The sequence below is a fragment of the Ixodes scapularis genome, unplaced genomic scaffold (genome assembly GCF_016920785.2).
Source record: "Ixodes scapularis isolate PalLabHiFi unplaced genomic scaffold, ASM1692078v2 PGA_scaffold30__3_contigs__length_599333, whole genome shotgun sequence".
Classification (NCBI taxonomy): domain Eukaryota; kingdom Metazoa; phylum Arthropoda; class Arachnida; order Ixodida; family Ixodidae; genus Ixodes; species Ixodes scapularis.
In genome coordinates this window covers 2,634-23,646 of record NW_024609858.1, presented here as the reverse complement: position 1 = coordinate 23,646, position 21,013 = coordinate 2,634, and the positions used below count along the sequence as shown (strand labels likewise).

The window sequence follows — 21,013 nt, the reverse complement described above, 5'->3', positions numbered from 1 at the left end:
AAAAATCGCGCGGGCGCCTTATCGAAACCGCCAGATTTGTACCTGTTCCACGAGTGGTAACTTTAGTGCACTACTACGCTTCTCACGCGCTCAAAGTCTTTCTGAAAATTACTGATTTAGTGGTTTTCAATGACGCTGAGCAAGTTTCTAATTGGAACCACATGTTAATCATCAATTGAAAAGTTAATTAACGAATTTTGTTTAATTAGCCGACTGATCGTTACGATACGCCCCCTATAATATGTCCCCCTGGACGTATAACTCACCTTCACAAGCGGCATAAGTGTAACTTTCACGGCTTTCTTAAAACAAATCTGTTAAGCTTAAGAAAAACACCCTGTGTATATATATATATATAGAGAGAGAAAGAGAGAGACAGAGAGAGAGAGAGAGAGACCGATTTTAGGTTAAGCAGTTCAATTTTCAAACACAGTGCAGATTGATATTAATTTTGCATCATACTTTCCTTTATTGAACTGTGTTTATTTCGTCCAAATCACCGCTGCGAGGAGTATATATATAGGGATCCAATCTACCGCCAAAATGGGTGCTCTCTTGTATTAAGGCATAGATAGCTTCTCCTGGGCAATCTCTGAGGTTTGCATCTCTTTGACCGTGGAGGCTGTACTTAGCTTGGATTTTCCCCTGGAAGTTGAAATAGAGAATATTAAACTACCTGAATCGCGACACGTTGTTCCACATAAGCGCACGCAGAGAAACCCTCTCTGTCTATTTATAAATCGTTAAAAAGGAAGTTCCCTCCCCGAAAAAAAAAAAGATTACATTACGTCGTTTACATTTATTTAATGCATTTACCTCCTAGAACCTCAATACTTAAATGTTTATGTGAATCCTGCTGCTGCTATTGCTCTTCTGCCTTTCCAACATTTATTAGCATCATTGTGTATATGTCAAGCGTAAGCGTCGCTTGATTACTTGCATCTAAGCACCGAGAATCAAATTTTCGGTGTACGCAAAACGTAACTAAACCGATGTCGGTATACGAACAAGCAACCTGAATGTTAGTAGATATACATAAATATATGTGCCACTGCGTAGCGAAAGGACGTCTGCACATCTGTTGGCAATATACTGATATTTGTTTTGTACATAAAATTTGTATTAGAAAACGAATGTTTCAAACGACGTCGCCAGTGACATTTCTATATTCTTCAATAGGCATTAATTCATTTTTGGAAGGTCTGCATATTTCCTCTTCTTTCAAACGGACAACTCAAACATCACCAGTTGACCAGCCGTTCATGTGCGTAGTTACCGTTGTGCTTGATGAAGGCTTGCGACAATAAAAGGCAGATGAATAGTGACTAAATTACTTCTAGAAGTGCGACGAACCTTTACATATACTCGTGTTAAGCTTTGTTTAAATAGACGTCAAATTTAAACACTTTAGTGCATAAAACCGTGCGCCACAGACGTGGCAATAATAGATTCATAGACAAAGAGCGGTTTTCAAGATTTTTCCTGCGCTCTCTACCAAGCAGACATACCGATTTAACACCACATTCAATGAGGACGCCGGCGGCGGCCAGCATTTTACTGTTGGGTACGTTGATTGTGAAGTTTCCGACGAAGGCCAAGGACACTGACTTGCTGTTATAGCTCAGCGTGTGAGCTCCGATGCCATCAAAGCCACGGCCTTCGTACACCCGTCCGTCGCCCCCAATCACAAAGTTGTAGGCGATGTCATCCCATCCTGCGTGACACGCAACATCAGGTGCCTGTTAGCTGTATATGCTTTCATTGAATACAAACACCCGATATGTCATCGTCTGTTCACAGATAGCATTTCATGTGCTTATTACATGTCCAGATCAAATCAAACCTAATATATTTATGGTTCAAAAAATCACGAAGAGAATATTACATTTATCAGGAATAGAGAAGTAAGCGAATAAAGGCTCAATGAGGAACAGTGCTTACTCCAAATCCTCTGCACGTTGCGCCCGCCACATATAGGCCATCCCAGCCAAAATAAATGACCTTACTTTGTGCTGATTGCAATATTTATTGTGATATTGTCGAACTTAAACTTAAATGGGGCTATAAAGCTGCCATTTGGCCTCTCACAAATAATTTGGAAATATAATGTTTACCACTGCACTCACGTTTAGTGTCCATGTGGTAGTCTTGCCATTGGCGAATGATTTTGGCACAAGTTTCCACAGAATTACACTCGAGTCCTTCAGTGTGATGATAAAACACTATTGTGACCCCACCATTTGTTCTGAGGTAATCCACATTCTTGGACTCCCTCGCACCCCAGTCCTTTCGCCTCACTAACATAATTTCTGCGCATTTTCCCGATTCCCAGTTCACGGCATTGTGCTCAATGGAATTCCTGCTGCTATGATGATGACTCTTTGCGATGCCTGGGGTTGAGTGTGTCTGCTGCGTGCGTACACCTGGTGAAAAAAAAAGAGATAACTTTTAGCAAACATGATATTTGAGCAGCACGAAATGCACACTCGTATCGTCATCACTGCACACCTGTGTACGGTGGCACAATAAACCCTGCAATGCACGACTCTGCCGTCGCACCAATGCGGCGCACCTCCTGTCGGCAGGACGCATGCACAATTGCTTCACTTTACGGAACATGCTTTCTGTGCGCGCGAAACGCCCCCATCTTGTTTGGGAAAATAGGGTGGGGGCACTTTATTAATTTATCATTAAAGGCTGACGACCAGAATCAAGGTTCTGCAAGGCAGAAGGTCCTCCTCACCATGGAGAGAAGAAAACATGCAACGGTAGACAGGGTAGAAGGGGAGAGAGGAGGAAGCGAGGCAAAAGTGGAAAGCGCGAACTGGTCGTCGGCCTTTAACCGACAGGCGTAAACAGTTTGTCGTTAATAAGATTTAGGAAGCCGTTTTTAGATATGGTGTCTGATTATTACAGGGTACGGGTGTTCAATGCTTTCTACCGTTTTCTGTAAAATATGGAGTAGAAATAGATAACACTTAAAACAGTCTTTCTTTTTCTAGGGGAGGGCGGGAGCTATGCTTTCTCGCAGAAATAGGCAGTATTTTATATACATTTAAAATACTTTGCGTGTCTAGTATATTGTATTTAGTTACATATTGACTAATGCTTTTGTGATTTTTATATAAATATTAAAAATTGTGTATATCACCTAATTGTGTTTGAATACTGCCAAAATACCATTTTGGAAACTTTTCTTCAAAATCAAACGGGTTATTATAAACTCTTCGCGATGGGAGTCGCATAAAAAGAGCGTGAAACCTTCTGCGTTATGCTCACTCAATGTTTATTCAATGTTTATTTCTTTTTCTCGTGCTTACGAACAGCTCAAAGGCCTCGCTTAAGCACCACTCAGTCATTTGCACAACTACAAAATGCACATGATAACATTTATACACCTGCCTAAATTCATACTCACACTTAAATTCTCATATATGCCTAAATTGTGTCCCATAAACATAAAAAAGTAGAATTGTAGAACGAGGATAGAACTGGGTGGGTACAATTACTAGGTTTTTTGATTGGCTAATTAACTTTTTAGACGTCGAATTAACCATGTTTTCTTTGAAAAAACTTGACTGCTTCAACTGAGTCTTCTAAAGTTTCTACTCTAACTAAATGCATTGTTGCCTGGCGTCGTATCTGCTTACCTTATGGCAAACAAATTTTACTTTTAGTGCGGCAGCTTTTTTAGCCGCTTGATTTCTGGTATAGATAGACTCCACTCTATATGTGAGCAAGCTAATTTTTTATCTGTGGTTAAATCGGTCGCACGTCAAAGGATCCCTAGGTGGTCGAAATTAATCCTCAGTCCTCCGCTGGGGCCAGCCAGATGCCCGTCGTTGGTTTGGCACGTAAAACCCCCCAATTTGACTTGAGAAATCGCAGAACTGTAGTATTGCACGTGTTTGGGCCTAGAATGTTTGGGAAAGAGCTAGGGCGAGACTGACTAGGCAAGGTCATTCTCGCCTCCTTATCGTTTACACTCCGGGTAAGAGTGTACACGAATCTTATAGATCAAAGGAGTAGCGTATCTTCTCGATCATACGCGCGGCAATATTGCGAACAAAATTTTGATATTCGTATTCGACTCGACATAGGACTTTTTAGACATTCTACACCCTTCGGTTCGAGTAGAACTTTCACTATTCGCATACCTCAAGTGTAAACTGCTTTCGCAAAATATTTTATATTTTGATACAAACAACAAGAGGAACGTTTGCTATTAAATGGCGGGCGTATTTTGTGGAGATTGGTTACAAGCGCGCATGCACCACGCTTTTGGGTGGCGAGGATTAAAGCACGAGAAAAGGCTGAAACGTTCGCAGATAATCAACGCTTTCGGAACCTCTTAGCTGTTCGTGTTGCAAAGGCGGTCCATAGACTGCGTGCCTGAAAAGCGCCTTAAAAATGCTGTATATAATGCTGTGTCATTGCGTGCGCTCTACAGATGCATGTGTTGCTAGAACTTTTTCTCGAGTACCTGCGAATCGCTCTGTTGTGGTGCGTTTAATGCAACCTAGCTTGTTGTTACGACAGCTTAATCGAAAACCTTAGAGGATTTTTTGCTTTATACATAAGTTTCGTTACAAGCTCATCAGATTTGTTTTGATTGTTATTATTTTTTGAACAGTTGGCAATGCAAAATATGCACCAATTCCAAATTGCAGGAAGACTATTGAGAGTAACTTACACAATCCCCGCACACTGACTCAGGTGAATAAAAAACACGATATTAACTCGATTATGAACGTTTGAGGTGCGAAATGCTCGTGCCGCACTGAGTGGGATCATTATGATTGTACTGAAGACAGGCAGGATTTGTAACATCAAATGGGCGCTGTGACGGCCTGGAGCTGAGCCGGTTGGTTTCCCCTCCGATTTTTCTCTACGTTCAGCTGGTATTCAAGCAAGCATGTAGGACGCTGTTATTTCTACCTTTGGTAATCTAAATAAATCTTAGATTTAAAAACCTAATATGAGTACTTAAGAAAATTGCTACAGAACGTGTTTCTGCGAAAGGTTTAGAGGTTTACACGGAATATGTCACAATACATCGACTACATTTTACAAGCCCCAGCTAAGTTGTGATAAACAGTTTGGACCACTGTACTTGCCTTGGCGTTTTGCCATCCCTAACTTAGAAAGAGGACAGTATATACGGTGTTTGTTTTGATTTCTAACTGATTTATTTAAAAACAAGAATCCGTAGAAGATAGAATATTTCAGTTTGTGCATGTGAGTTATACTGCCAGGGGAGCATTATATAAGCGTCTAATCTTCGCAGTAAGTCGCGTAATTAATTAAATTTTCTCAGTTACCTATTTGTAAATTAAAATAAAACATATGTTTTCATTTCGAAGCAACCCGAGACTGAGGAATACGAAAGTTGACGCCAAGAGAAGAGAAGGAAGATGTCTTAAAACCCCTGAAAAGAAAAAAAAAAGTTTTATTTAGCATTTTGGTTGAGACACGCGTGCCAAAAAGTAAAATTTACTCGAAAAAAAAAAACGTTTAGAGCAATATTTATAGCGAGAGATTCATTTAAAATTCTGCGCGCGAAGTTCATGACGTCACGTGTCATTCCGGAATGACCATCTACAGGGTGAAACAAGGAGACACCAGGCTCTTTAAATCGACCGGAAAATTCGGTTTCTTAACCTATCGCGCTACGACTTTGTGCAGCGTTGCCCACAGATGGTGCATTTATTTTTCTAAGATTTGCGAATAGCGAACTTACCTGAGCAAAAAGTAAAGAAAGAAAAAGCATTAGCTCCCATGGAAGCGCAGTTACGCCACCGGTCTGCAAACAACACGGCGCCGTTTCCAACGGGAGACAAGAGATGGCGCAAGCGGTCGCGACGCCAACTGCCGCCGACGAACGAGTAGACGACGTCGAGAGCCGTCCCTTTCGCAGACAAGGAACTGCAGTTCCTTGCTGTTACCGCGCCTGTCTTTTTCGTTTCTGCTACTGTCGCCGCCTGCGGAACGCACGCCGCTTTTGAGTCGAAACGGTCGTCTGCTAAAAAGGCCTGCTGTCGACGCCGTATGCTCGTTCGTTGGCGGCGTTTGTTGCGCCATCTCTTGTCTCCCGTACGAAACGGCGCCGTGTTGTTTGCAGACCGGTGGCGTCGCTGCGTTTCCATAGGAGCTAAGCCTTTTTCTTTCTTTACTTTTTCCTCAAGTAAGTTCGCTCTTCGCAAATTTTACAAAAAAAAAATGCACCATCTGTGGGCAATGCTGCACAAAATCATAGTGCGATAGGTTAAGAAACCGAATTTTCCGGTCGATTTAAAAAGGCTGGCGTCTCCTTGTTTCACCCTGTAGGTCGCGAAGGTGAAGACGATCCACCTCTCCTCCACGCGCCCAAATTGCCGAGAGAGAAAACAAGTGGAAAGGAGGTGACTGCCAACTAAATCGAGTCTCACGCCGTCAATATTACTGTAAATTTTTCTTTCGCGTAAAATTACTTTTTTTGACACGCGCGTCCCAACCAGACTGTTAAAATAAAAACAAAAATCTTTTATTTTCAGGGGCCCTTTAAACAAAGGCTGTGCTTCAGACGTTTTCCTTCTCTTTTCTTGGTGTCGACTTTCATATCCCTCAGTCTTGGGTTGCTTTAAAATGTTCAGTATACACCAGATCACTTGCGCCATTACGTTCTGCTTAAATAGTTTCAATTGAAAAATTGTGAACATCATCAAAAACCACTAAATCAGTCAATTTTAGAATGATTATAAGCACGTGGGAAATGCGGGGTTGCTGGAAAGTTATCACTCGCGCAGCAGGCTCCAAGCTAGTGGTGGGGAAACGTGAATTAATTATCCGCGTTTACCGTCTCTGGCGTTGCCCCTGCTGCAATAGTGGTAACTTTGTCGCTATCCTGTCTTTCCACGTGTCTCAAGTCGTTCTCAAATTTACTGATTTAGCGGTTTTCGATAATCGTCAGCGAGTCTCCAATTAAAACCATATGTTTATTTCTCTAATAATTAACTAAACACTTTTGATGAATTATCCGACTGGTTGCAAAGATAAGCCTTCTAGAAATGCCCCCTGACCGTATAACTCACCTGAACAAACTGCATTAGCGTACCTTTTCCGCATTTTCAAAGTAAATAAATGTTGAAACTAAAATATAAAAACCTGCGTATTTAAACACTCGGATGCACAGGAGAAGTCACAGTGTCACAGTGCCCTTAAGTAAAATTCCAGCACTTGTCGCCGACTCGTGCAAACGGCTAGGTCAAGGAGGGGTGATCATCGTCATAGGCGGGCTTCAGAAAATTAAAACTAAAAAGTGAAATAAAATATAAGGAAAAATGATTTTAAGGGAGTCGGTCATCACAAACCAAGAAAAAATACGCGCTATCTAGGGTGAAACTTACGTCGTGTTACTTCAGCCGACGTCGCCGATGCACCCTCACCCGCAGTTCATTCCGAGACTAGGAGAACGAATGAGAGCATTGTTGCTCTAGTGGTGGTCATGACTCGTTTAAAATTCCTCCCAGTGCTCGCAGCCCAGAGTATTGATTTGAAAGGCGGTGGAAAAAGCTCATCCTTCTTGTATAAAAAAGGAAATTCCAGAAAACAATAAGAAAATACTGCCACGTGGTTTATCTACGCCTTCTTATGTGCTTACAATGAATGCCTTGAAATAGGAGTGATGAGAATCAAGACTATATAACGAACACATAAAGAAGTGAAGCAACATGCCATTATCAATAACTTCGCGCAAAAGAATTTAATCATTGGCGAAAACATGATTGCGATAATTTGATTAGTGTTTTTATGTAATTCCCAAAATTCTCATTTCGAAACATTCAATACGATCCAATGCATTTCAGCGAAATGTTGAGGATAATGCAGCTTGAGATAAAGTTCAAGTGATTTTTTTTTCTCAATTATATTTTACTAGAACAAAGATATGGTCAGAATATCTTATTGCGGTGCATTTATGATTATTTATGAGTCGTTGTTCAATGCATACAAACAAATCTAGCATGTTAAACACTCCATTCTCTTGAGTACTCAATCTCGCATAAAACTGCTTTTAGATTAATTTGATTCCAAACCGTCGTGGTTAAGAGAACGAGCGCTCAGCTTCCGCCGTTGTTGCGCGCAGAGTCGCTAGGATCTTGAGGAGATGATAGACGTTTAGGAATAGGGCCTCCGGACAGAGGGCGACCGCCTGTAGAGCAGATGTGACGAACGTTTCACGTTTCTCCCTCTTTCATTGGACGCCTAAGAGTTTTCTATTTTTGAAGAAGATTTCCCACACTTCGTGAAATTTCTGCCCATCGAGACGCCCGTCTCGATGATCGTTTGCGGGTGCAATGAAGTCCGTCTTGCTTTCTGCTTCGCACGTCGAGGTGGCATCCGATGCAATTCGTTATTAGATTAATCTTTTCGTTGACCGGAACATCAGAAACTCCGAATAGCCTTCATATTCTCACTACCGCATAGGTACAAGGGTGTTCAAGTTTGTTTCCATGTCCGTCGCGTGGTTTGCGTGTTTGTGTGTGGTGTGTGATGTCATTTCACCGACTGACGGAACGACGAGTTCGGACTGACGACTTTTCATCCCCCCGAGGATATGCCGCTGCTGCCTTTGGACCTCACTGCAAGATAAAGCGGGTTAGCAAAAATGAGACTTTTTTTCTTCGGCATGTTGTTCTGTAGCACGAAATTGTTAAACCTTTATTAAATAGTAGATTTTGACTTTGTCATTGTTCAGAATTACCCTCGCCCTATATATGGGCCCTTAGTGTTTGTGGGGGTTGCTCTATTTTTCAACGTAAATTTTTTTTTTAGCTGCATAATTCCTTGTGACAGTATAGCCTGCCGGTAACAGCCAGGCGGTGGCAGTAGAGTGAGAGCCCAAGGTTATACCCTGCCTCGGTGTAACTTGGCAAAGGGTGAACGATAAGCCCCCCATTGCGTGCCGACGGCTTCGATATCCGCGACGTATACGAGCGCAACGCGCACATCTTGGAGCATGACGCAGCGGAAAGCCTGACACCACTTTGCAGTAAAAGCGCATTCCGATGATACGTAGTCGCGTTCCAATTGGCCCGCCAGGTTGCAGCTTCGGCCTCTTGGCCCATAGAGTAATTACAATGAACGCTAGAGGCTCAGCTGGCGCTAGTGTCTACGGGACTTCCGGTTGTAAATTGAAGCAGACAGCAAGCAGTGTTCTTTTGCAGTCTTCCTGTGTATTCCTAAGGGAAAACGTACGTGATATTTTTCTCTTCGCCAGGAAATAATAGAAACAAGCGCAGTTGCTTTGCTCGTAGCGGGTTCTATGTAGCTTTATTCACATTATAAAAGTGGAATTTATTTAGTCAATGTTTTTTTTTTTACTACTGAGCGACGTTTAAGTTAGCAAAAATTAAGGCCCAGGCTTATGTTGCACAGCATGATGTGTCAATACAAGCTATCAATTCAAGCAAAAAACATGAAAGACGTTTACAATTCTCTGTAACGACGAATTGGAGCGCAGCTCTTGAGGAGGAGGAGGGGGTACGGGGAAAAGGGTATGCGCCACCTCCTTTCCCGCTAAATTCAGCGGAAATATTGGCAAATGTTAGACCCGCTGACGTCATACGTCACGCGACGTCCCGTGTATCCCATAATGACGACACATGTGGCGTCACAAGAGTAACGTTTTGACGTTACCCTCGTGACCCTCACGGGGATAACCCTCTCAAGGGTTACCCTCATGGCGCTAACCCTCACGGGGGCTACCCTTATGAGGGTTACCCTCGCAAGGGTAATCGTCATGAGGACTACTCCCGTGAGGGTAATCCTCGTGATGGTTACCCTCATAAGGGTTACTCTTGTGAGGGTAACCCTCATGAGGGGAGCCTTTACGGGGGTAAGCCTCACGGGAGTAACCCTCATGAGGGTAACCCTCACGGGAGTTACCCTCATAAGGGTAACCCCCTTAAGGGTTACTTTCGTGAGGATAACCTTCTTGAGTGTTTCCCTCCTAAGGCCGCCCTCGTGCGGATAACCCCCGTGACTGTTTCCCTCGTAAGGGTAACCCTCGTGACGCAACGTGTGACATCACACGTCCCAAAATGCAACGCTCGGTTACGCCGACGCCGGCGCCGAAGGCGACGCCGCTCAACCTGCAAACGGGCGCCTAAGAGTTGCGCTCCAAAAGTACGATTAAAAATTGCGTAGGGTTTATTCAAGCTATAATAACGTTCAGATGACGAAAACGCAGTTTCTGCCTAATGCACAGTTTGTTACAAATCCAGTACGTGCTCTTCGTTCCATAACTCCATGCTTCGTTCTTGTTGTCTGTTTTGATTGTTTGATTTGGCATATATTAGCATCCTTTTGGTGTTTTGCCAAGCTGATTAACTTCTGCCTGCTTTATAGCATTGACTATATGCGGAAATACGTGGCTATAATGGCAGTCTGTAACGTGAACACGTATTATTCATGTGCATTGAGCTATTTAGCGCAGTGTTTAACGCCATGAATTCCAAAGAAAATCGCTTTAACTGACACATATTTTCATGAACCCGGTTGTAAAACTTCCAAACGTTTTATTCTGTCACATCACTAAGCAAAAGTTGCTCTTATAATCAAGCGCGAAGAGAAAACAGATTTGTGTTTTCCCATAGGAATGCATTACCGGAAGTCAAATTTAGACTGCTTGCTGTCTGCTTCAAAATTGAACAGCATACTACCGCCACCTGAACCTCTAGAGCAGGGGTCTCAAAACTTTTTGGCAAAGGGGCCGGATCAAGAATCGGTCTCTGTCTCGAGGGCCGGAAATATAAATGGGCAGATGTAAATGAGGAAAATTTAAATAAATAATCTTTGATATCGAAGCATTTAGATATACAATATATAAAGTTAGAGTAAACATGAAACAAAAAGATTCTAAGATGGATGAATGCATTCACTTTGTTATGAAATTTAATCATTTAGCTGCTCATGACATCACGCAATAATTGGAGCCCAGAAAACATACCAGCATAAACCACAGCGCATAGGAACTTTGGCACGTTCACTCAGGGCACAAGTCTAGTGAGAGCGATAGAAGTTATGCTGACAATATTTAATACCTACGACACAGTACACCAAGAACAATATACGTAGGGACGTAAATTGATTTTAACGTACTTAGTTACCCAGATATGGAACAGGGGATTAGGAGTGTGGATTCTGCTAATGACAATGTCCAATTACTAAGATGACCAGAGGACACGCCTTACGGTAGGCAGTTCTCTCTCGTTTTTTTCTGGTAACTTCGTTTACACGGTTGGTGCGCGCCGCGGCGCCGTTTTACACGCGCTTATTTTTTCGCCAGTAGCAGCGGACGTGCTGGAAGTGGGCCGTGGGCCGGGCTCCAGTGGGAGGACTGCAGCCAGCCACGGGCCGGTCGGAAGACCTCCGCGGGCCGGATTTGGCCCGCGGGCCGGGGTTTGAAGACCCCTGCTCTAGAATGTATTGCAACAACTTTGTGTCTTGGCCTACCGATATTTCTTGCTTCAGACACTTGGCTATAGCGGCGCTACCAGAGTAATTGCTCACATTTGAACAATGCAGCTTCCACTCCCAGGTATACCCAACGTTTCTTGCTTCAGTCGCTAGATAGCGCCAAACCAAATGGCACTACATGGTGCCTATAGACCACTGTCCGACAACAGCGATAAAAAAATTTCAAATAATAATCCAAAGAGCACGCTCTTGTGAAGAGAGGGGCTGCGCATAAAACAAGGTTTTTGCTCTTTACAGCACTCTTGGCATTGGTGTTGTTCTGGGAGCTTCGTGACTATGCCTTTCCGAAGTTCTTGCACTACGGTATGTGAGAAGGTTTCTGAAAAAAAAAGAAAGAAACGGAGTCTAGCAAAAAGCACAGCCCCCCTCCCCTCATTTTACTGTCATTGCGTCAGCTAAACACACATGGCGGTGCTCATGGAATAGAGCACACACTGGTCTATAACTATCCTTGAGTTTTGTCTGGCCTTCACGCGTTGGGAATGCAGTGCTATCTCGAAAAGCGGGGGAAGTTGTCTGTTGTGAGAATGCTTTTAAAGTTGGTGGGCCGTAACTACGACGACAGCAGAACAGTGAGCCACCACGCCCATATTCCTGCAAATGAAGCGTGCTTGATTCGCAAAAATGGCAATGCAGCTTTACCCGTTAATAATAATAATAAGTTTATCCACAAAGAAAGCATACATACAATTTACTCAGTCTCACAAAAGCATTTCCGTGTGCTTGTGCGTGAGTACTTACAGTCCAGCATGGGGATGAATTTAACAAATCGGAAGTATGGTAAACTTAATTGATACAACTTATTGGAAGCCCATTTTATGCGGAACTCAACATAAGAGGTAAAGAAAGAAAAAATGGCTTATCGTCTTAACAGTGTACAAGCGCAAACGTTTATGCCACTAAGCATGAAACGAAATTACCTATTTTTATACAATAATAATAACGATTTACATAGATTTTTGTAATACCACAAATGACACAGAATAATCAACTCTAGCTTTTAAAATCATGGCAATACAAACAGTCGCGAAGAGAACAACAGTGAATGCAGGCGTGCAAGAGGAAATGCAGAAAATAAAGTGGGGACGTAAAAAAATGCATGGGTCTGGGAGCTGTCTATTGTTCTCCTGGCGTACTACACCATTTACGAATTTCTTTTTTCACATATGCTAAGGATATCAGATTAAGTAAACTATCAGGGAGATTATTAAAATAAGTTGGTACATAATACTTCCTCATTATTTTCCCATAATTGGTGTATATTCCTGAAATCTTTCTGTGTGCCTTCGTTGTTTTTCTTTAGCGAATTTGTTTCGAATCTAGACGCGGTTGTGCTCAAGAATTTTATATATCAAGTAAAGCTGTTTTTTTTTTTTCGTTTGCGCCGAATCTTTTTTTTTACGTCTCTCAGAAGTTTTTTTTTTTTTTTTTTTGAATAATGGTTACTCATGTATACGCGTCTAGCCCATACTTGTATGGTAATTATTACAAATAATAATATTACCTGGAATCGAGTATTTTTTGTATTCGAACATCTAAATTCGCGTTAAAATATTCGCGTAACGTTATCATTTTTGAACTAGTTCTTTAAAGAGCGTAATATACACTGCAGCGCAAAGAACAAGGACAACTAAACGACGTAGACAGGACAGGTATGTGTATCATGCGTAACCAACTCGCCCATCAGATAATTTTAGTTGAAAGAGCGTGTGGCTTCTTTTTTTTCACTACATTGTTGCGCAAGTATTTTGGATCAAAAGTATGGTAATCAAAAATACCAATAATTTGTCATAGACTCATAGGAATAAAAATAGAGGTTTTTGAACGTTGAAACCACATTTTATAGAGACCGAAAACCGGAAACATCCAGTGCCGCTCCACCACCCTCACGTGAGCTCTTCACTTTCACTGAGTTTATCGAAATCACCAATAAGTTACAAAACTTAATTTAGCGTGAAATCAACAATCAATGTCTAGAGAAAGCCTAGAGTAGCCCCGAAGCTTCATGCATCGACTATTTGCCTAATATGCGATGAGAGATTTGACTGCCTGCAACGAACTCGCAACGGTGCGACGACCCAGGAAGCCCAATGCGACTACGTCCACGGCACACACAAGGCACGGTAACGCCATCACCGGCTGCCACAAAATTGAAGAAGACGCAGGAGGGAATCAAGACGCCCCGATCACGACGTCCCGTCGGCATAAAAGAACCCAGACCAGGAGCTACAGCATCCAAGATGGCCACAACCGCCAACGATTTTGAATCCGAGCCCGCCGCAATCTTGCCGGAGGACACGCAAAAAGACCACGCCGCCCCAGCTCATCTGACGTCACGCGCCTCAGGAGATAGGGAAACCGAACGCACCGCTCCTGCGGGGTTCCCTTCTCTCCTCGGTGCCGCGGCCTCGCCAACCTCTCCAACTCGGCGCGAGGACCGCTCCATCGCCATGCGTCCCGAGAGAACGACGAACGAGGTACCAGAGCCAAGCACAGATATCGGCCGAACATCTGGACCCCACATACTGTCATCAAACAGTTTTCACTACCTCGCCTCCGAAGAAGCCATCGAGATAACTGCGCCGACCAAACATACTTCGCCAGGTGAGCGTGAACCATCCAAGCGCGCACCTGCCGATTTCCTAACGCAGGACGGCTTCAGGCTAGTAAGCTACCGCCAATCGCAAAGGGCAATCGAAACCAGCGAAAATCAAAGGGAGAGACTGTACACCGTGCTTTTTCGACCCTCGCTCGCAAAAGTACAATTACAACCATCAAACAAAAGCAAAATCACACAAGAAATCAGGAGCAGGTTCAACCGATATGTCATCCCAAACATTCGCCTCAACCCTACAAAAAACATCATAGCGGTTGACACACCTTACGTTGAAACGAGAGACAAGCTTCTACTAATTACCAAACTGGACAAAATTGAGGTCTATGCTTTTCCTGCCATCCCAGAAAATGCCTCCGTGGGAACGGTGCACCAAATAATAGGCGAACAATCCCTGCAAGCAGTTCGAACCTTGCTACAGTCGCGACACACCATCCTGGACATCACACGGAAAGGACAGGGCACATCGGTGTCGGTTGTCTTTCAGGGCCCAAATGCTCCTGACCACGTAACTTTGGGTTCACAGTGGTACAGAGTTTACCCGAGCAGGGGACGCGAACCCAAGCGCCAGGTGTCCTACAACTACGATCAGCAGTCTACCATAGAAGAGCCCCCGCTTGCTCCGACATCCCGAAGACAGTCGCAGGAGGAAAACAACATACGAACGTGGAGTCCCACCTTTGCAGCAGCGCTCTCCGCCGGCCGACGCGATAAATCCACAGCTGCCACACAACCAAGGCTGCCCGCGGAGCGCGCCGCGCGCAACATCAGTCCTCGGCGCAAGGACGCCACAACAATCCAACGCCGAAGGGGAAGATCACTTTCCAAGCGTCAGTTTACTTGGATTCGGGGAGACAAGGACGCCCCGGGGCAGCCACCATCGTTGAGCAAAGGACACAGTCAGCACTCCAAGCGCAGCAGCCTACGCGGAAGTACGGCAGCCAAAGGACACAATATACGTGGAAAATCCGTGCCGTCACCTCGCGAGCGGTCCCAACTGCGAAGAGGAATGACAGGGGGCCGACACATCGAGCCCTTCGGCTTGCCGGAACTGCCCATCTGTGGAGCAAACTTAGCATCGCACCGCGACCTACTCTGTGGCGACGTGGACATGCGCCGAACAGACTCGGTTCGACGGACCTCGGAAATCTCGCGGCGCGGCGGAGGCACACGAGAAAAAAGCCGAAGCCGCTCCACAAACAGGTCCAACTTAAACGAACAAGACGGCTCCAAAAAGAACCACGACGAAAGCAGACATCCGAGGAGAACAACCGGCCTTCCCTTCAAAGCGGCAAGTGGTCCCCACCCCATCCCCCAACACGCCTCCAAACAGGCCGACTCTAACTGGTCTTCCCCTGGGGTCTATCCGAGTGAGGGGGACCCGCCCTCCCCCACACCGAAACATCAGTCCTCCGCTGCTCCTCTTCCCCTCTTCCCTTTACCCCCGAGAGCGGACGCGACGGGGGCGCTGCCAACACCACGGAAGGACGCTCCTGCTGCTGCGCCTCCTCTATTCTCCACCATGTCGAGTATGGCTACAACCTCCGCGCCACCAACGCAATGCAAATGCGGACACCCTGAAAATCAGAGCGAATTGGCGCTGCAAAATTACCACCAACAGTGCATAGTGACAGAAATGATTCTGCATCACAACTTAATTCCACTGGTAAGAGAACTACTCCAACAGCTCCTAGGGAGCCAAACTTTCGTGGGACGCTACCATGGCGAACACCAACCCACAATCTAAGACGCAACCCGGGACGACCCAGGAGAGGGCAGCGTGGTTTCTCCAATGGAATTGCAGAACCTTCGCCCGCAAGAAGGCAGAGTTTCTTCTCCGCTACCCAGCAGGGACAAGACCAGTAGTGCTGCTTCTGCAGGAGGCCCAGGATCCGAACCTCTCGCTGCCCGGCTACGACACGTATACGCGACCCACCATCCCGCATCGCCAACGAACGCCGAACGGTCCGGGCGGCAAAGCGCCGCCGCACGGCGTCATTTACAGGGGCAACGCGGCGGTCCTAGTGGCTGCCCGCATCCCGCACGACGAGCTGGACCTCCAGCGCTGGTGCACGCAACATCAAGAGGTCGTGGGTGTGGCCCTCCAACTCCCCCAATGTAAGGTCGTGGTGGTGTCGATATACGTCCGACCGTCGATCCGCAACAGCGTCACCATTGACTGGTCCTGGGTCGAAGACCTGCGGAAAATGCACCCCGATGCCCTCGTTGTCATCGGCGGCGACTTCAACACACGCCACACGTGCTGGGGATCGAGCACCGACACATACCACGGTTCGAACCTCGTTTCCGCAATGGAGGACAACCACCTTAGCCTGCTCAACGATCCGGACTTACCAACGCGAGTTGGCCAGCACGCCCGCCAGGGCGACACCACGACCGACCTCACATGGACGAACCGGCGGCGGGCCCTCTTCTGGGAACTAGGAGCAGACACGTGGGGGAGCGACCACCTGCCCATCTTCATTCGTTTGCGCGGCCACAAGATAACGGCGCCGAAACGAACTACGAGCGTCGTCTGCTGGGACGCCTTCCGCGCAGAGCTGGAGCAAACACCCGTAACCACACCAGGCGATGACCCGGAAACGCACGAACTGGCCCACCTCCTACGGACAATACACGAAGCCAAAAGGTCATCTACCCAGCACTTTCAAGTGGCGGAGGACAAGCCGTCGCCGGACTTGCACCTGGCTAACCTATGGAAACAACGCCTCGACGCGCTGTGTGCGTACAGAGAGAGAGGACGAACGCCCGGACTGCGATGCCGTCTGAACCTTATAACGACTGAGGCGCGCGATTACGCAAATACACTCTCTACAGACAGATGGTGCGACCTTTGCTCCAGCTTCAACGGTAACATGAGCGGACCGCGCATATGGCACATCTTTCGCAATTGGCAGGGCAAAGCTAAGAGACGCACCGCGGCGCAGACAGCGGCTCTACGCATGCGAATCTCGGAGGAGCAGCTGGCGCTCCAGGCTGGGGCAGTGTTCTACCCTCAGCCTGCGGCTTCACCGGATCCCACCATATACTCCCGAGACTCCGCGACACCGTCCCAGATGATCGGAGATTTCCAGGCATTGGATCTCCAAACACCGGAGCAGGTCGGCATGGACCTACCGTTTCAAATGGGCGAACTTCACGCAGCTATAGCAAGGGCGAACGCCCGCAGCGCACCTGGCCCAGACCTGATAACCATCTCAGAATTGCGCAACCTCCCTGAACTCCACCTCCAGCTTCTCCTTGACGCGATCAACGAAATTTGGACGACGGGCAACTTCCCGAGCTCCTGGCGCGAATCCCTGGTGATACCGATCCCAAAACCGGGCAAGCCACCGAATGAGCTCACTAACCTCCGGCCCATTTCCCTTACCAGCAACCTGTGTAAACTCACTGAACGTATGGTCCTCGAGCGACTCATGTGGCATCTCGAGAGGAACTACCCTCTCCACCCACATCAACTAGGATTCCGCCACGGGATGAGCACGCAAGACATTCTCCTTATGTTGCGCCACCAGGTCCTTGACGCCTACTCAAAAGTGCAGACGAGAACGGTGGTGGCGGTGGACGTTCGCAAGGCCTTCGACACCGTCCCTCACGAGGCGGTCATCCAGAGCGCAGAGCTTGCCGGAGTGTGCGGCCACCTTCTCAATTTCGTTAAGAGTTTCCTGAACGACAGAACGTACAAGATCAAAGCCGGGGACTACATTGGACCCGCTCAACCGAACAGGACCGGGGTACCGCAGGGCGCGGTCCTCTCGCCCACCCTCTTCAACCTGGTCATGGCAAGACTTCCCCCACTCCTTGAAGCGGTTCCGTCGCTGCAATTCGCCGTATACGCCGATGATGTCACCATCTGGGCAACGACGGGATCGGCGGGCGAACAGGAGCACACGCTACAACTTGGCCTCAACGTCATACAGGGCTTTCTTCGGAAGGTGGGCATGACCGCCTCGGCCGAGAAGACCGAATACGTCGTGGTTTTAAACGGGCCCCACAGAAAGACCGAGGCGGTCCGCAACCAAATCGCCCTCAGCATGGCCGGCCAAAGGATACAGCGAAAACCCTCCGTTCGGATCCTGGGAGCCTACATAGATCAAGATGGCAAAGGCACCACGTGGGTGACGAAAGTCGCCTTGCAGTGCAGATCCCTCCTCCGCCTCATCCGTAGAATCACACACCTCCAGTGGGGCACGCGGGAGAGAGAAACGCGCCAGCTCGTCACGGCGCTGCTTGAATCCCGTATCCTCTACGGCTATAACTATCACGTCCTCACGCCCAGGCAGGCGGAGCAACTCGAGAAACTCAATCGCGAAGCCATCCGCATTGTTACCGGACTGCCTAAGTATACGCCCCTCCGGGAGCTGTACGCACACGGCGGCATGAACCTCCTGTCGGAACTCGCCGAACAGGCGCTCCTCGCCCAGAGAGACCGCCTCAGCAGCTCGACAGCTGGGCTTTCCATATTGGAAGAGCTTGGCGTGCCTCCCAGTCTGGACGTCCACCCGGCAGACGCGCACTCGCCCCCTCCGTGGGCCGCCCCGGTTACGCTTACCGACGGAAAACCCCTCCCACGAAACATGGGACCTGGAACGAGCAACTCGGAGCGACGCAAACGCTTTGCCAAAGCGCACACACGTAGCGTCGCGCACAAATCCCCGCCTACGCACACCATCATCTACACTGACATGGCGGAGACCTTGCTGTCGACTACCGGCGACGACGGGGAAGGAGAGGACAGAACCCCCAAGCACGTCCAGGCGGTCGCGTGGGTCGACACCACCCATGGCATTCCGAACGCGGCTGCGCTTTCGACCACTGAAGACGTCGACACTACGCAAGCGGAACTCATGGCACTTCTCCGAGCATCCCAGTGGGTTCTTCAAACTTTTGCACCAACAGACATCCCACACAGGCTCCTACTGTTCACCGACTCGACTCGCGCGTACGAAACTTGCAGACGAGCGAGCGGGAGCCCCTCAATGTACACGGGAATAGTCGGCGAGTTGCTCGCCGCGTTCCTAGAACTTCGAAACAAGCTCAACATCCAAGCTATTATTTCCTGGGTGCCCGCGCATGCGGGCATTGACGGCAATGAGTGGGCCCACAGCGAGGCGCGAGCAGCAGTTCGCCAGATGGCATCCGCGCCGAACGCATTCCACAACTCAGCCGGCGAGGCAGCCGGCCCGGCCGACCCGTCTGTCGTCAAGGAAAGTGCTAAACAGCGAAGGCGGAGAATCCTACGGCACTTTCGTGAGGAGCGGGAGGAACGCCCGGACGAGCAGTTGCGTCCCGTTCCTCCGATGCCGAATGACCTACCGAGGAGCACTCAGACCCTCGTCCGCCGCCTCGCGACCAACACTGTCCTATCCCCGGCGCTGCGCCATAAGTTCTTCGGCGACGATCCTGACGAGGGGGCGTGTCGCCGGTGCCGGGGTGCCGCGACGGCTGCCCATGTTGTCTGGGAGTGCGAGCGCCACGCTAGCCTTCGGAAAACAAAACTGGAGGAACTCCCAGACGAGATCCGTCCGGCGACGTATGTTGATTGGATTCTACCCACCAGTCGTGACAAGACGATCGTCTCCCTGCTGTGGACAAAGCTGGCGGAGTTCGTCTACGACGACGACGGCCCCGGTAGACGACTTTGCAGCAGCCGAAGGCGCTGGGACCAACACCCACCCAGACCGCCATGACGGCAACGGCAGATCCTTAGGCCCGCACCGATGCAGACGACAATGGTGCATTATATGTGTGTATGGTATATGTGTGTGTATGTGTGTATATATATATATATATATGTATACATATATTATATATAACAAGGCAATAAAGAACGTTCTAACAACAACAACGGATACGAAGATAACAAACCTAGTATATACTTTGTTTCAACGACGCAGCCGACGCCACGAGCTGATGGCACGAATAAACCGTATCAAAAGCGCGGGTCCCTGGGCCTTCCTTGAACATGATAGGTTTCGGGATTATAGAACCCGTACAGAAAGATGACGAACTCTATAACCATGTGCCTCGTATTGTTGCTATACGGAGTATAGGAACCATACGAGTCGTCAACGCCCCATGAGGAAAAGAGCACAACCAGTTTACTCTGACAGACAAGGCGCATGGGAGATATCATCACAGTAGGCCATAGCCCTACCATAATCTACGATGTACACACGACAGTTTTGTTGATGCCCAATCCGCCCGCTTTTCTTTACATGTTACGACTCTTATAGATTTTTAAGAAGACAAGATATAATATTAATGACGATATGATCGAGGGAAGATAGGATATTTGATCAAACTAGCCGGCGTGGGCATGCTTCGAAAATATGACCAGAGAGTGCGATGGGGCTTTTAATGCAAACTCAACTTCTGTCTCGTGCGCTATTCATTTCAGCTTAACTGTTATCCAAATGGCGACAATACCGGCGAACAGTTTTGAAGCAGCGATGTCGCAATACATGTTCAGAGGGCACGGCGGCGCAGAAGTGGAATCTTTGGTTTTGAGTCTTTTATTTTATTTTTAGTGTTCAGTTCAGTTAAGCTTGAAGCCATTCATCTGTCAAAAATAACCACACGTACCTTAATCTTATGCAGTGCTGGTAGAAGCCTGCGTATGACTTTTAGTTGCCTTTATAAAGTCATGAAAGTATTGTTCTCGTAGTGCGTCGTTATGGAGTGTTATGTGGGAGCTATGCGCATGCAAGACAAGTGGCTGAGGTACATAGAAGTACATTTTTGTGTGAAAAGAGGCCTGTGAAGTTTGAGAAAGCAAACGCAGAAAGAAGACGCAACCTTATAGGAAATTAAGAAGAATAAAAATCTAAATACATAAAAGAAGACAAAAAAAGCATGGGG

At 47.2% G+C, this 21,013-nt stretch overlaps 3 protein-coding genes and 1 pseudogene across 4 annotated transcripts; 2 read left to right on the top strand and 2 right to left on the bottom strand.

Moving 5' to 3' along the window:
- Window positions 1-448: 448 nt before the first annotated feature.
- LOC8050404 (peptidoglycan-recognition protein SC2-like) lies at window positions 449-7,540 on the bottom strand. 2 transcript variants are annotated; one of them, XM_040503526.2, is made up of 5 exons: window positions 7,386-7,540; window positions 5,322-5,428; window positions 2,127-2,423; window positions 1,509-1,714; window positions 449-645 (listed from the first exon to the last, which is right to left on the bottom strand). In XM_040503526.2, exons 2-5 carry the CDS (start codon window positions 5,344-5,346, stop codon window positions 469-471), a joined length of 705 nt encoding a protein of 234 aa, XP_040359460.2. In that variant the 5' UTR covers window positions 5,347-5,428; window positions 7,386-7,540; the 3' UTR covers window positions 449-468. The 2 variants fall into 2 exon arrangements, with proteins under 2 accessions (XP_040359460.2, XP_040359461.2); XM_040503527.2 differs by lacking the exon at window positions 7,386-7,540 and adding an exon at window positions 5,741-5,973.
- An 8,312-nt stretch (window positions 7,541-15,852) lies between these two features.
- Window positions 15,853-18,386, top strand: LOC121836975. Its single transcript, XM_042292178.1, has 3 exons — window positions 15,853-17,253; window positions 18,088-18,270; window positions 18,321-18,386. Exons 1-3 carry the CDS (start codon window positions 15,853-15,855, stop codon window positions 18,384-18,386), a joined length of 1,650 nt encoding a protein of 549 aa, XP_042148112.1.
- A 27-nt stretch (window positions 18,387-18,413) lies between these two features.
- On the bottom strand, window positions 18,414-19,193 carry LOC121836973 (annotated as a pseudogene).
- Window positions 19,132-19,990, top strand: LOC121836974. Its single transcript, XM_042292177.1, has one exon. The coding sequence runs from the start codon at window positions 19,132-19,134 to the stop codon at window positions 19,840-19,842; it is 711 nt and encodes a 236-aa protein (XP_042148111.1). The 3' UTR covers window positions 19,843-19,990.
- The last annotated feature ends 1,023 nt before the right edge of the window (window positions 19,991-21,013 follow it).